This window comes from Ambystoma mexicanum, chromosome 3p (genome assembly GCF_040938575.1).
Source record: "Ambystoma mexicanum isolate Mex_15411 chromosome 3p, UKY_AmexF1_1, whole genome shotgun sequence".
Taxonomy (NCBI): Eukaryota; Metazoa; Chordata; class Amphibia; order Caudata; family Ambystomatidae; genus Ambystoma; species Ambystoma mexicanum.
The window spans coordinates 711,310,318-711,327,153 of record NC_090925.1 but is presented as its reverse complement, the minus strand read 5'-3'; the positions used below and the strand labels follow the sequence as shown (position 1 = coordinate 711,327,153).

Here is a 16,836-nt window from a genome sequence, read left to right as displayed (position 1 = left end):
GTTCTGAAATAGAACAGCAGATATACTGCTCTATTGCCAGGTTAATGTGTACCACCTGGCCATCGGTTTATTGTAGTAAAATTCTGGGGTGATGGGGGATGGAACTGAAAACATAATTGGCACTCTAGGGTGTGCCAAAACTTGCCATTGAATTGGTTCCTTCGATTCTTGGCCACTCCATCAGGCAAGTTGTAAAGGTGGACGACTGTTGTACGAAAAGATGAACTAGATTCCATGGAAGGAAGGGCGGAGGGCAGAACGAAATCTCACATCTTGAAATAGGGATCGCCCAACACCCAGATGATGGTGTTCTTGCGGAATGGAGCTGTTCTGTGATGAAGTGCATTGTAACAACCCCCCATGGTGTGTTAGGCACATCCATGGGTTGCAATGGGCCCAGAGGCAGGGAGGTGACAATTCTCTTTTTGTTGTACAAATACCACACTTTTTTGGATGTAAACGTCTATTTTTTCCCATCCTACGACACTAAATCTAGCGTTGAACTATTTCCTTTGACTTATTCTTCCCAGGATGGCCACGGGGTTTGGAATACTAATACCATTTGAGTAATTTACGATAGGTCTCGTGTAGTGGGACAAATAGCCAATCATGCAAATACAATGTGCCTTCCACGTTTGGATGTATTTTAATAAGCTTGACTGCTTCTGATAGAGCTATAGTGAGTCGGTTTTCTAATCCCAGAAGGGCTGCAGTAGAAGTTGTCTGAAGAAGCTGCAATAAGGGTGCCTTGAAGGTGGACTTGGTATGAGATAAAACATCAGCTTTGATTTGTACGGAGCTGGGATCATAGGACACAGTGCAGTTGGACCTGGCAAATATAAATAACCAGCCAGCGCGTTGAGGGCTCAATCATCATGCATATTTAAAAAGTGTTAGGCAATTGAGTTGATACCTCTATAGGTGGGGTGGGGGATGGGACGGTGCAATGGTCCTTCCAGATTTTGGCACCATTGTGTGAACCCTTCCTTGGTGGCCAGGAGTCCTCCATTCTAAAAGCTTAATTGCACTCAGAATAGCAAGCTTTTTTGAGTGGTAGGCCACAGTATATAACAATTAGCCTTGTTTCTTCTGTGATAGCATAGCCCCAACAGCACAACTGGAGAAGACTGCTTCGAGCAAAAATGGTTGTCAAGCCTCTGATTGACTCAAAATGGCAGCAGAGCAGAAGGCTTCTTTGAGAGCCCCACAAAGCATCTTTCATGGTACCATTATACAGGAATAGGACTTTCGAGATAGATGCCTGAGAGGTTGAGCCAATTAAGACCCTTTTAAGAATCGCCAGTAGAAATTGGTGTATCCCAGGACTTGCTTGCATTCTAGGAGGATGGTGGGTCTAGACCAATTCGGGACTGCTTGAACGTTTTTCGGATCCATTTTTATCGCATTCAGAGTCACCAGACAACCCAAGGACTCCACCTTTTCCGGTAGGCATTGCCATTTCTCCAGCTGAGCATAGAACTGGTGTTTTAGTAAGTGATCCAATACATCCCGTACATTTTAGATGTGAGCCTGTATACTGCAGGAGGATATGAGAATCTCAGCGAGATAGACCGACCACAGACACCCTCACACAATTCGAGAAACACCTGATGTCGGCGATAAACTGCTAAAAAGTAACTGGAGGAATGATGACCGAAAGCCATGACGATGTATGCGAAGTGGCCCTGCTTGCTGTTAAAAGTTGTCTTCCCCGCAACTTCTTTCCGGATGCGTACCAGATTATAAATTCCTTGTAAATCAAATTCCGTCAACTAGGTGTTCCAAATGTGTTCAGTCAATTCATGAATCAGCAGCAGCAGAAAGCAATTCTGAGCAGTTTTGGGCAGACAGCAATTGAGATAGGGGTGTTTGTCCCCCCCCCCCAACTTTCATGGCACACCATTTTGTCCCCATTAATTTGGCTGGGTCACTTGTTCTTCAGATGCCATGTCCCCCCCAACATTTTCAGCAAAGTTACTCCACTGCAGCAATACAATGATCCCATATACCTCTACTGACCTTCATGATTCGACTATGCATGCATGTTAATAGTACTTGTATTACTTTTACTGTGCTTTTGAAACCAATGTCGTCGTTGTGTGGGCTGGGCTTGCTTTCTTCCTCTCTTCAAACAACATCGGCCTTGTTTTATCCGTTTAACCCATGCGCTCTACCGGAAGTGCTGCTACTCTGACTAGCGTTGGTCTTTTTCTTCCGTCGTTTTTTGAGCCCAGCTCCTCGTGTGTCGGATTAGGAGAGTTAGACGCCCGGCGTGGTTAATTCAGCCCTTCTCCGCGCTTTACCCGACCCCTGCCATGGTGAAGGTGAAGACGGAGCCCTGCACCTCCCTGGAGACCAGCGCCTCGCCGCAGCCACGGAGCTATCAAGAACTAGTTGCCTACCTTAACCCTATAGCGAGCCCCCTGGCCCCACGGAAACTGTGCAAGCGAGTCTACAAACTCGTCAAGAAGGGTGAGTGGGGGGACCTTGAAGGGACGGCCAGTCTGTGAAATGGGCATGGCAAAAGGGCCGGGCAGGTTGGAAATGGCACATTGTCCCACAGAGGGCTGTGCAAGGGTGCGAGCCGGGGCATAGATTACCCCAGCGCTCGAGCCCTACATTTTTTTTTTAAAAAAAACTGCATTGGCCATGCCAACTGTTTTGGCTTTTGTGTAGGCATGGTTGCTGGTGCAAAATGGTGCGAGTACCAGGTCATCTAATAGCACTGCCTGGCAAATGCCTAATACTTATACACAAGCCAAAGTTGTTGGTTTTGCCAATGCTTGTTTTTAACAGTACTTCAGTGAAGGACGCGGAAAACATTTATAAATCGTGTCTCAAGGCAAACCTGGTAAGAAATGTTTATTACACCAGTTGTGGGTTTCCAACTCCAGTTAAGGTACTCTCAGAAGACTGCTTTTGAAAAAATACTGGCAGTCACTTCCAGTGCACACTTTGATGGTAAGTGAGATCAAAGAGCTCACATGAGGAGGTGTTTTGGGCAGGGAGGGGCAGTAACTGGATGGGAATGGCAATGTGGATTAGTATGGCCATGGGCAGTCAATGGGTTCGGCAAACAACCTACCACCACCTATAGGCTGTCCCCCCCGCCCCCCTCTCCTATGCCATTCCTCCCTATCTATACTCTTAATTCAAAACACATTACATTGAAATGGCATTCACGATGAATGTGGGCAGTCCACTGTTCGACCCTTCCTTTGGAAGAAGCACGCAAAGACTTGCATTGTTGTATTTTTTTTCTCTTGGATCATGAGGGTGATTATGGCCTGCGAGGAAGGAACCTGTCTTTGGACATTCTGCCAACCTGAATTTACTCAGTAAGGCTGTGGTTTGCCACACCCACATGGTTCACCTTATTTTATTTATTTAAATGTATATAGCGCGCTAGCAGCCCATGGGCATTGAGGCGCTGTTACTTGCAAGAGCTTGGTTATAGGAATAGTGGCATTCAGTGGTACATTATCAAGGCATAAAACTGATATTTTGGTTGGTACAGTTATTCATTACAATACAGTTTATGCAGTAGGAACATATGCATATGATCTGGATACCACTGGTGCAGTGCAACTTATGTGAATAAGATGGTTTTCATGGTTTTGCGGAAGGCACTCAAGGAGGCCTCACCTTGCATTGTGGGAGGTACGGCGTTCCAGTGGGTGAGTGCGAGATATGGGAGGCTGGATCCACCCGCTTTAGCTTTTTTTTTTTTACTAATCGCACCGACAGCATGTTTGTATATGGTGATCTGGTTGGCCTAGTAGAGGAGACGGGGTGGATCCTTTGAGAAAGGTAGTCGGGGGCAGTAAGGTGAATGCACTTGTGGGTCAGTGTCAGTTTTGAAGATGATCCTTTGTTTTATTGGGAGCCAGTGGGCTAGTTTTCTGGCCTCTGATGTGTTCCCTTTTGGCAATGCCTTGGGCTGCCCGGAGAGCACTGTTCTGTATGATTCGTAACCTCTCTAGGTTTTTGTTGGAGGTGCCTAGGAAGAGTACATTACAGTAGTCAAGCCTAGATCCAGTGATTGCTCTGGCTATGTTTGTGCAGTTTTCTTTGGAGAGAAAGGGCCTGACTGCGTTGATTAGTTTGGCATGATATGCAGCCGCAGAGGCTATAGCGTTGACTTGTCTATCCATGGATAAGTTGGAATCCAAGTAGACTCCAAGGGTTTTGACTGATTCTGAGCCAGGTATTTTGATGGAATCTATGGTGAAATGGCTGAATGTAGGTTTTTCAGCGTGTCGGTGAGCCTACCAGGAGGAGTTCAGTCTTGTCGAAGTTGAGGCATAGTCCATTACCTCCACGTCCACTCTTCCTCGTCCCAGTACTTACTTCATGAGGCACCCGCCTCCGACACAGGACCTTCTTCTATTTCTTTAAATCCCTATAACTCCTCCCCCACATCCATGTCACTCAGTTTAAATTTTTCCTGCCTCCGGCAGGTTGGACTTTTTCTTCCCGGTGCGGGGCACCAGGGAGCACCGATTGCTGGCCCCCTGGGGGGGGGGCTGTGTGGCGGGGCCCTCGGCTCCCTCGGGTGCAGCACTGCTCCTGGGCCCCCTGCGGGGCTTGGGGTCACAGTTGAGCTGGATTGCCTCGCTCGGTTCTTTGCTGGGCTCCGGACCGCAGCATGAGCATTGTGTCCCGGGTCCTGCACGGCCTGGGGGAAGGTAAGGAGAGGGGAGGACTGGGCTTGATGTTTTTCCCCTCTCCTCCTGTTTTGACCATCTTGATTCGACTTGGCAGTATGGGCTAGCCTTCCCTTTTGTTGTGAGGCCTCTCTGCTTCTTGTCGTGGGGTGACAGTGGCAGAGAGTCTTTGGGAGTGCGGGGGCTCTGTTCTGTCGCAGGCATGTCACATACCACCCGCTCCTCAGACGCACACAGCACAGGATGCACCTGATGTTAGCTGCATTATCTGGGGGAAGGTAAGGAGAGGGGAGGACTGTGCTTGATGTTTTCCCCTCTCTTGCTGGTATGGCCATTTTGACTCCTTCAACATGCCGTTTTCCTCGTGCTTTGTGTGCACATCTTTATTGGAAATGATGGCAAGCACTTGGCAGTATGGGCTAAGCCTTCCCTTTTGTTGTGAGGCCTCTCTGCTTCTTGTCGTGGGGTGACAGTGGCAGAGAGTCTTTGGGAGTGCGGGGGCTCTGTTCTGACGCAGGCATGTCACATACCACCAGCTCCTCAGACACACACAGCCCAGTATGCACCGGATGTTGGCTGCATTCCTTGCGTGCTGCCTGTGAATACGGCGCAGATTTTGGACACATCTGCAAGCGGCCGGAAGGGTACCGGCCTGGCATAGTCTACACTTCGGGTTCGAGTCTCAGCGGTGCTGACTCGGTCCTTCATCCTTCCTAGACCGATGCATTGGAACGATTTAGAGCACGGGGCTACCAGCTACTGGATACAGGGCTCAAGCCACCTCTCAGTCATGTGGTGTGTTTGGGTCTGTGCTAGCTATGGACGCAGACTCCTTGTCCTGTCCTCTTCCTCTAAACTGCGCAAGGGAAAGTCAAAGGAGTTGATTTGCTTTTCCCTTGTCCGGCATGGGATTATGGAAAATGATCATGGAAGTAACGGCCATGCAGGGGGTTCCCAGTGTCTCTTCTTTTAGGCCCTAGGTCCTCTGGTGCTGATGTGTTGCTTTCACGCCTCCTCTCAGACTTGTGGGAAGTGATAGGGCACATGGTGGCACATGTCTGTGCTTAGAGGGGTTCTCAGAGCCCCTGGTGCCGGTGGAGGGGGATGTCACTTCAGTGGGTTTTCCAGTATAGGCATACGTCAGGTAGGGGGTTGCCTTTGATGTTGGCTATCCGGGATGGATTGCTTTGCCCCGCTTTGTGACAGTACTCTGCCCTTTTGACGCCAGCCTGGTGGCTCCTCTGTCGGCTGAGGGGGCCATAGTCTGCTGGACTTCTGGGCTGTCCAGTATCTTCCTTTTGATAGGTCAAATCTTTTTGTGGGCTGACAAGCATGCTGTTATATTGTGGCGCAGGCCTGTTTCAACGTCCTGTGATTTCCCTCTGGTGCAAGTGCAGTGACTGGCGGTTTTCCCTGGCTCCTCGTCTCTATCTTCTCGGAGGTGTATGGGACCGGTGGGGTTCGGCTTCCTGGGTAATGGGCTCCTTCTGGAGGGGGTATCAGTTGCCGTTCCTGTCTCCTCCTGTCCAGGTTTGCATGGTTAGGACTTTGGTACCCAGCTCACGGTCCAAGTAGTTGGCCATGGGATCCGTTCTCTCCAAACGGTTGTTGTGGGTTACCGTCTTGCCCGTTCCTCTCCCTGTTCAGGGTCAAGTTTTCTACTTGCGGGTGTTCCTGGTCCCTATGCCTTCTAGGATGTGTCACCTGCTTATGGGTCTCAAGACCCTGCACTGCTTGTCCGGACGTCTGGGGAGAGCGTACTCTGGATGTTGTGCAGGGGGGGCGCTTGCTGGCTGTTCTGGGCTGGGTTCTCAGAAGGCAGTATGTCTCGACTCACCTGTTGCTGAAGTTACGGGGCACATGGCGTCTTGCATGTTTTCCAGTTCCTTGAGCCTATCTTCGGTTACGTCTCCTGGTGTCTTATACTCTCTCACACTGGCTCCCGACATCTCGGCTTTCGTAGTTTTGTTTTCAGTGTCCCCAGCGCTGCGAGTGTCCCTGCTATGGTGGCGGGGGGTTTCAGGTCTACAGGCTGAGGTGTGCATGGTCCTTCCTCCTGTGACCTCTCCTACTACCAACACCAGCAGAAAGGGTATACATTGGGGGTCCTCTCAGCTCAAGGGTTGTGAGATCTGGGGAGAGCCCGTGATCATCCAATTGGCAAGAGTTGTGCCATTGTGCAAGCTCTGGTGTACTTCGAGGAGTTGCTGGACGGTCGGCGGTTTTTGGTCCGATCGGACAATACGACGGCCTTGGCATATGTGAACTGCAAAAGGGGTTCCGGCTGTTCCTTGAATGCTCTGGCAGCGCTGATAGGAATCTCATCGGGTGTATCTGCTGGCCTCGCGTATCAGAAGGGTGGACAATGTTCAAGCGGATCTTCTCAGACGCCGGTTTTCACTCCTCTGCAGAACTGGTCCTGTTGGCCCAGGTCTTTGCGTTGACCTGTGTCAGATTAGGGTCCTTGGTTCTAGACCTGTTTGCATCCCCGGCCTCAGCAGAAGTTCCCCTCTTCTGCTCTCGGTTTCAGGTTGAGGGGATTGGGGGATGGACGCCCTCTCTGTACAGTGGCCTTGGGGTTTTCCTTTATGCCTTTCCGCCTATTCCCCTTCTGCCCCGGGTGGTTTGGCGCATCTGAGTGTCCAGGGTGACTGTGTTGTTGTTAGCTCTGTTCTGGTGCCGCCGGAGTTGGCTCCCCTCTCTGTTGGAGCTTCGTTCCTAGGAACCTTGGCTGGTTCCGAGGTGGCCGTGTCCCCTTCAAGGGGATCTGCGGTTAGAATTCCACCGGATGCAATGGGCGGTGTGGCTATTGCTCAGTCTAGGTTGATATCTCAGGGGTTCTCGGATCCTGTAGTTGAGTCCAAATGGATGCTCTTAGACCCTCCACTCTGAAGGTGTTAGGCAGACATTGGGGCCATTTCCGAGACTGGTATGGGCAGTCTGGGATCCCTCCCCTGCGTTCTGGCCTCTGCTATCCTTCGGTTCCTCCAGGAGGGGTTTTGACAGGGGCCTGGCAGTTTTTCCAGGCTTCGCTCTCAGCGGGCCTCCATGAAATTCCTTTTGGGGGACTCTGACGGTCACTTGGATGGGGAGGTGTTGGTGGGGAAGTTGATCCAGGGTTTTTCTTCTTCCCTTCCTTGTGCTGATAAAGGGCTTTCCTTTTGGGATCTCCCTCTTGTATTACAGTTCCTTCATGGGCCTCCTTTTGAGCCCATTTCCGAGATTGATATCAAACATCTTACACTGAAATCTGCTTTTCTTATTGCCCTCACTTCTGCCCGTAGGCTTGGGGAGATTGGGGCTCTCTTATGTCACGCTCCTTTCCTGAGGGTGCTGCCAGACTCGGTGGTGCCGGGGTGTGGTCCGAAAGTTTCTCCCTTCAGTTGTCTCTCGGGTTTCACACCTCTCAGGGTCTGGTTCTCCCTGACTTCTTTCATGATCCAAGAACGCCTGAGGAGGTGGCTTGGCTTAACATTGATGTCCGGCGGGACGCGTTGGAGTATTTGGCTTGGTTTGCCTTTTCCACCAATCTGATAGTCTTCTGATTGCTTGTGGTCTGGCTGGGGCTGGGCATAACGCATCTGTGGTTTCCATTTTCCGGTGGTTCCGGGTTGTGATCTCTAGGGCCTATGTGGCTTCTGGCCTGCCTGTGCCTGCGCACAATCAGGGGCGGTCTACCAGGGGTTTCGCGGCTTCCTGGCCCGTTGTAAGGAGGGTTTTTCTCTGCAAGAGATTTGTATGGCTGCCGCCTTGGCTGGTCTAGGCATTTTCATCAACCGCTATGGGTTGAGTTTCTCCCACTCGGGGTTTGGTTCCTTCGTGGTTGGAGTTTTTGTCTGTGGGGATGTGATTTAAGAGTTATTGTGGGTGTGTTTTGCTGCACTGTTTTTGGCTCTGTCTCATTGGGACCTTTTCCCCGTTGATGCTTTGGTATACCTCATGAAGTAAGTACTGGGACGAGGAAGAGTGGACGTGGAGGTAATTCTCTGATTACTTACCGGTAATCTTCATTACTCCTAGTCCTACTCTTCCTCGTCACAGTACTGACGACCCTCCTCACCCTCCCTGCGGGGAAGGTCCCATGCTCCGGCTTGGTAATATGAAACTGAGTGACATGGATGTGGGGGAGGAGTTATAGGGATTTAAAGAAATAGAAGAAGGTCCTGTGTCGGAGGCGGGTGCCTCATGAAGTAAGTACTGTGACGAGGAAGAGTAGGACTAGGAGTAATGAAGATTACCGGTAAGTAATCAGAGCATTGTCTGCCATCCAGGCTTGGATGGTGTTGTAGAGGTTGTTGAGGGTCATGGAGTCAGTGTCATAGTCGCCAGTGAGGGTGAGGAGAATCTGTGTGTTGTCGGCGTAGTTAGTTTATGAAATGCCCATGGCGTCGAGGATGAGGAAAAGGGGTCGTGGGAAAATGTTGTGGAGGGTGGGTGAGAGGCAGGAGCCTTGGGGCACACCGTAGAGTATATTTGGTGAGGCGGATGCTTGGTCAGAGAATACTTACATGGTTCTGTCTTGTAGGAAGGAGGTGATCCATGCTGTGGCTTAAGGGGAGAATTTGGCAGTAGAGAGGTGGTGGCATAATCGATGCCTCAGTACAACTCTCTCTCGCGGGTGCAGGCAGCAGTGTGGAAAGCTTGCAGTACTCTGAAGGACTGTTTAACCCGGCATCTTGAGCTGCATCTCCCATCGGCACAAATTCCACCAAAATAAATTCCCACAAGTGCCCAAAGACGGGGCAATTTGTGCACAGCGCTAGAAAAGTAGCACTCAGAAAATCGCGAGCAAACTGAAGGTTGTCATGCATTCTGTTTGTATACTTGTTTCACTTCGAAAACTCACAGGGTTTCGAAAACTCACAGGGCTTCCTTTTACACATAAATTGCTTTACCAGACCTCAGCAATGATAACAATGCCACACAAATAATTAAACAGATGTATACTTGGTATATCATCAGGGGAGCCCCTTGCTCCACGTTTTGCAGAGACTCCTCTGTGAGTGTGATCGGCTCTGCAGCGATTCCGTTCCAGCAGCATCACGTGCGAGGTTCTGATGATTTCAACACACACGTCAGATTGGTTTCCTTCCTAGAAGCGATTCAAGTTAAAAGAATCCTAATGTACAAGTGCATCGCTTGCAGAGACTCCTCGCCGCCACCACTTCGCGTTTATTGCAATAGTGAGAATCAGCAAAGCGACTTTGTACATGCAGATCCTGTGGTGGTCAGTTTGTTTTGGGCATTAGGAACGCTTTCTACGCCATGAAAATAAGTTGTATTTTGGCAAGGATGGGTACTTCCATAGACTCGGCTGTTCTTTTCAATAAAGTCTTGAATATACTTATTTTTTTTCAAAACTACAAACGGGTAAGATGACCTAAAATGTCGATACTTAAATTTCTTAGATTTCTATGGCAATCTAGACCATTCTTTATTTTGTATCTTATGGTACGGCTCTACACCTAAACAGTCCTGTGTATCTCGGGTGACCGGAAGTATCCCTGCATCGGTGTCAAAGGAGGTGTTCATCCGTCAGTTTAAGTCATTAAGTTTAAGTGGCTCAAGTGCTATAAAAACGGAGGCAGGCCAAAATGAAACAGTGTAACTGTAGTGCATTATCACTGGAAGATGGGTTCAAGAGCACTATACTTGTAATAATGGGGAATTTAATATTTAACAATAAACTAGCCCTCATTAACAAAACAAGCTCCCAAAATGCAATTACTTTAGGTATTTTAAACAATGTGTAACTTTATGTGGAAGATGCATGGTATTTTTCCCATTCAAAGATGTCTGCTAGTTTTGGATTGTCGGAGAGCTTCCTTGGAGACATTATTGGCATGGCTAGTGGGCATGGAAAGTGAGGGATTCGATAACCTAACTGCTTATCCCTCATGAAATGTCATCTCCATTGGAAAAGCATAACAGGCCCTCATTCGAATCAAATATTTGAAGCGCTTATGTTGTAGCTCTTATTTTAATGACAATCGTTTCGGCTTATTTGCATATTTTATTTGAGATGTTTTTCCAAACTTAAAGAAGCATTTCCCAAGAGAAAATGGTTTCTTAAAACATTGCTTGCTAAATATAAAATGGTGTGCACGTTTTCTATCTTAAAACGTGTCCTGTACAGCAGAAAGTCAACTTGAGTGTTTCACAAGGCTCTCCTCAGAGATTTTTGTGGTTTCGTGGTTTGTTTTCATGCACACATCCCCGGTCGGGGTTTCAATACCGGACACAGCGCTGTTATCAAGTGGAAGTAGCATTTTTGTATATGCAAAATTTGATTCACTGACAACACACAAGGGGTCGGCGTCTGCCTCCTGAAACAATTGGGCAGACACCATCCACTGGCATGTTCCTCGATTTGAGCCTTGGATTATGTGTCTGCGTTGCCGTGGGGTCTATTTGCTCATGTAAGAGTATCAAAGAGGGTTGTTGGTTGGCATTGCGCTATATATGATGGCTCCCAGGACCCTGGGTAAGGTATACCTCCAATACAGTTTGAGTTACGAGTTCCCTAGAGCTGTGTGTACATCTGGTTGCAAGAGACCATCTGGATCAGTTTAGCTGTTGAAGAGTGTATTCAAGCTTAAGAATGTTGAGGAGACGGAGCCAGCAAAGGACAATGCAACTTTAAATTTATTCTGTACGACCGTGTTTGTTTTTGTTTGTCGACCCAGTTTACTTTGGAAAACATGTTTCATAAAACCTTCACATCAATTTAAAAAAATAGTGTGAGCATGTAATATTTATATTAAAAACTGCATAAATAATGCATAGCCACAATTATTCCTTCTCAAAATTAAGGTAGCTAACTCCACAAACTGTTTCTGATTTTCATTGCTGCTTGTAAGAGACAACAAGAAATTAATAGTGTCAGACTTGAGCAGGTAAACGTTGTTTAAAATGCATGGGTCTGAGAAATGGCAAAAAAAAGCGTTTGAGGTTCCCTATATAATGGGCAAAAAAACACAAAAGCAGAAAATCTTTTTCCGCGGTACAAACTGGACAGTTACTGTTACTCTCATTGGTGAATTTAGCAGTCATTCCTCTTAACCAGAGTACATGAAATCACACGCACGTGATAAGAAAAATCTGTGGCATATATTTTTGATGCATGAAATAAAGATTGATTGATGCAAACATTGCATTTTATATTACGTTTGACCCCTGAATGTATTATGAAGGGTGCGTTTATGTTTGGGCCATAGAACGTAGCAGGGAATTTGACCAGACATAAAGTATACTATTAGACATTTAACTTAGTTATTTTTCCTTCCTACAGATCATACTTCAATCATATTTTCCTTTTAATAATTTGGATTCCTTGTGTATTAATAGCAGATGGATCCCCAAAGTACATATCTGCATGGCTATTGCTTAGAGAAGTTGTAGTATGCACAAACCACGATATTTTCATACTCATGATCAGAATTTAGGATTTTATTCAATATAAATTTGTTAAAACCCATTTTCTCGTGGTCCCAACCCCTTAGCCAAGGGAAAGGTTCCAAGAAATTGACTATAAAAGGGCATATAGAACTCCATATGGGTGGCTTAATTGGGTCCTGAGTGAGGAAGACCCAACATCTTTTTCAGAAAGGTATTTTCCAGGGTGCATAATGGAGCGTTTTCGGCAGATTCCACAACTGTATCTGGCCGCTGCTTTGGCTTTCATTTGATAAATGTGCAGTAAGAGCGCAATGGTTGACTTTTATATCCTTTCTCAAAGCGGGCAATGCCAACTAGAGGCGCTCATTCTGGCTCCTCATTACAAAAAAATGTTTGATCACCTTTTAAAATTTGATGCAAATGTGACACCCAGGTAATCATAATATTGCGCCATATTTACCATTCCTAGTGCCCAAAAATAAATGTTTGTTTATTTTTGTCTCAGGAGGGTAACCAGTCATTGTGGCGGATGTCTCTACATGTGGTATTTGTTTAGTTGACGTTGCACCATGATTAATGTTGATCAAATTAATACATTCATTCCGTGTTTCTATTCTGGCATAGTAAAACATCTGAAGACAGATTAGTAAGATCGTTAATGACGGATATGAAATGATGGTTGTGGAGAAAAGGAGAATCATTCTTTTTTTAAATTATAAATAACCATAGTTGGAGTAGGGGGAAATATTTGAAGTTGAAAGCTACATATGGATAGCACACTATTTCATACTCGCCAATAGGCCGTTATCACTAGCCAATATTTAGTAGAGAGTGCACACATTGCAACCTGGTTAGGGATTCCTCTTTTCAGCGTTTTTTTTTTCTTCCAATTATTTTGGTGGTTTTCAAAATCTGTGTTTTAGTGTTTACCCATTGTCTGATTTGATTGAGGGAAACAACTGTTTTCCAGTGTAAACAAAAATGTATCTTTTGTTGCATGAGTGCATGATTATTACTAATTCTTTGAAGCAAAACGAAATGCTAGATTATGTTTGTCCTGAATTCATGACAAACATGCAAAGAATCCAATACGGACTTGATGGGCTCTGTATGCATATATAATATATATGAGCCTGAATTAATTTTGCAGTGGACGCAAAGACATGCACTACCCAAATAAATCGTAGTCTTCAAGGGAGGAAGCAGAAGGTACATGAGGGAAAAAGGGAGGAGGGAAAGAGGGAGGTGTATCTGTATATTCGTTTTCAAAGCTGCATGCAGGAGAAAGACCTAAACATTTTGCTTTGTTTAAATTGCGGGGAACTAATGTTCCAATTACAAAGTGTGCATACATGTCGCTGATTAGGATACTTAAATTGATAGAAATTAGGAATTCTAATTCACAGACATTACCCTGCCATTATTTAACTGAATTAAACAATACATTTTTGCCAGAAAATGTACAATATGGGAATAGAAGTGACCTGTCCTTGTCCCATTTCCTCATAAGAACTTGAATGGACTAGTGTTTGATGGAGGATCTATGGAATACATTTAATTCGGATTTTTCTGAAATTCCAAAAAGTCTAAACGTATTCCATATAGTAGGTGCCATCATGTTCCCGCAAATTATTTTAAGTGCGGAAAGGTTTGGCTTTCGTGCACACATTTTCCATGTGCGCAACTGACCAACGAGCTAAGCCACTTTGTGAGCATGCGTATTCAGTGAACTGTCATCTCTGACGAGAGTTGAGGGGAATCACCCCCCGCCACCCCAACCACTGATTTACTTGCAAATGAGTGTAAAAGGTGCAGCTCACAGCACTTTTCCCCAAAGATACATGGGGGAAAAAAACAAATTTTATACGTGGTTATGGAGAGTGCTAGTCAACCAGTCCAAGACTTCAAGGTGTGCCACAGTACCTAGCAAAAGTACAAACATATTTTGTATGCTCAGTTTCAACGGTTTTAGTTGTAGTTATTCATTTGTCTACAACGCTCAGAGACCATGCAGAAAGTGTTTGATACCACTAGAAAAAAAACACTGTTTTTACTAAAATCAAATATCACTCATTACTGATGCTGGGCAAAAAAATTCAGATGGGATCAAATATTTGCAGATGGAATAATGGCAACTAAAAGGAATGCGGCATGTGCCACTTTCATGAAGTAATGCAAGGGCCAGTAAAACATGTCTCTCATGATATTGCATCGGAATCACAAATCATCATTCTTGGGCCTCTGCTTACTACCCACATTACATTGTCCTGCGAACAGACCTTTGACAAGTTACTCAAAATCAGCTGTATAGCCAAGAGACATAGGCACCACCCATGTTTACTCCTTTAAAAACATGAAAATGTGGAAACGATGAGCATATAGGACCATTCTCCCTGCTTCTACTGTAAGAAACCCGAGGGTATTCTCCCAGTAAGACCCTGGAATTCCCTTATTCAGGTCGCCCGGGCACGACCATCGCTGTTTGATCCAGTTCCTGGGGGTGACCAGTGTGGTAGGGTTAGGATCACCTGGGTAGAGGAACCCAGGGTTATGCTAAGGGTGATGCCCAAAGTGAGATGCGGTATGGTAAAGGGGAAAACTGACCAGCAAGGTGAAATCCCTGAGATCTCTATGGGCTGTATCATAATTGGCCACCTGTCTCCCATAAAATCTCCCTAACCAAATCCGCCAACCTCCCTTCATCTGGTAAATCATCTAGAAGTACGAACCCTGTTAAACTGTAAAACGACCTCTCCACGAAGCCTGGCTTTTCTTCTACTTTCCATCCGACTACTCTCAATCATTCTTCTCCACATCCTCCCGATTATTCCTTTTCAAACACCCAGTTTATCCTGACAAAACACAATCCCAGTTGTTCCCGCGTGTTTCACCAACCCCATTCCTCTGTTGTTCTGACGTTCGAGTCGAGAGTAATTTACCCTTCCGAAAACCCTAACAAGGGTTTTTGTTCTATGTAACACCACCTTCCCTTCTGGCCCGGTGGAATGCTTAGACTCTACCACCACCTTTTTCCCCCGGCACAATCCTAGAGCCCTTTACTTGACATAGCCTGACGCAGGAGTCAGGCAATTGACCCCTATCCTTTCATGTCCCCACAGGGATAAAAGGTGGAGCCGACAAGCACAGTACAAGCAAGACAGATACAAGCAGCAGCATGAGGCGATGGGTAATAGAAGGTGGCAGTTCAAGAGAAGGAAAAAGGCGGTGGGAGGAGAGTGTGGCAATATGAGAAGTGACCTTGCCCTTTTCGCCCCATGCCCGCGGAACCTTCATGGAGAGGAACCTGAAACCACATCCAATAGAGCAAGTGTCCTGCTGCAGTTGTCAATGGTACACCGGCTCAGCCTTTGATAAGGCGGAGCAGAGGAGACTCCCCAGACAGCTCATCACAGCCGGTGAGTCGAGGCAAGAATTGATATGCGCTGGGCTGTGTTGAGTGAGACTCGTAAAGTGGCAAGTTTTGAACAAAGGCTAACAAACTTTAAAGAAACTGTTGAAAGTAAAAAGGGGAGACGGGTTGCAGAGGGAAAGCAGCACCACATGGGTGCTAACTTGAGAGCCTCTGGTCGAGCCCCATATTGAGCAGCTACAGAAACCAGAAGGCCGCCAAAGAAATGCAAAGTTGTCATACGTGAGATTTGAGCTAAAGCCCTGTACATTCGAAAGACTTTGATTTGTGAATTGGCGTGAAAGCAAGGGGAGTGAATCACAAAACCTATGAACTGAGTGATAAGGGGTCAGCCCAGAAGAGGGGGAACCAAAGGGTGAGCCACCATCACCCTGACATTAAGAGACTAAGAAGAGTCAGAGCCTGGACAAGGGAAATCCAGGGGTGAAGCTGTCACTCAAGAGCTGGCAGTCTAGAGAGACCTGAGCTTGAACGAGGGAGATCCGAGGAGTTAAGCTATCACCCAAACTTTAAAGAGAAAGGAATAAGAGATGCAAGAAATATGACTGAAAAGGGGTCGGGCCAGAAGAGGGGGACCCAGTCAACCAGTCACCCAGTGAATATTTTGGAAACAAACTCATTTGTTAAAGGAACCTTTGTTTTGCTAGTACATTGGGCCTGAAGGCAAGAGACTCTCCAAGGAAATAACATCCGAACGTCGATGGTCCTGAGACAGTCTGCCTTGGAACTGTTGTCTCGTGCTCGAGAAGCCAGAGGCTGTATGTACTGTGCTCCACCAGCTCCCATCCTACCCTGTGCTAAAACGTGGGGAAGTGAGACCCAAAACACTGCATCCTGACTTATTATTTGAGAACACTACCTTCTTTTCTTGAGAACTACCCCCACACCTTTTTCTGTAATAGTTGTAAGGTTTGGCAATAGGTTTCTTGGTGAAGGCCCTTTTATTTTGACACAACGACACTAGGACTGCTTAATTCGACCTTTGATGGTCGACACCCGTCTCCATCTTAGATATAGGTTTAGATTGGGCCTTTTTCCAACCTGTACACCATTTTCTTTTTTCATTGTTTACACCCTTGAATTGTGAGTTGTCTCCCTTACTTGTCACCATGAGTTTCTCACACTACCCACAAAGGTCCACTGGTATCTTGGAATCGGTGACCAGCAGCCTCCAATACTAGTTGACACAGTGCTGTAAAAAGTGAGGGATTGTAGCAGTAGAACAATAACTGGTAGATATGCATACCACAATACACTGCAAGCAGACCATATTTTAAGCCTCCACATGATACTAATGGAAGTTTAAAAATTTCCAATGAATCTGCATGTACGCAATTATTT

At 46.4% G+C, this 16,836-nt stretch overlaps 1 protein-coding gene across 1 annotated transcript in view; it reads left to right on the top strand.

The window, feature by feature from the left end:
* The first annotated feature begins 2,172 nt into the window (after positions 1-2,172).
* NHP2 (NHP2 ribonucleoprotein) overlaps positions 2,173-16,836 on the top strand; it is a 32,668-nt gene continuing 18,004 nt past the window's right edge. The window contains exon 1 of the mRNA XM_069651553.1: positions 2,173-2,472. Within this exon, the coding sequence (XP_069507654.1) occupies positions 2,316-2,472 (157 nt within the window). The 5' untranslated portion in view covers positions 2,173-2,315. The remainder of the gene's footprint in view (positions 2,473-16,836) is intronic.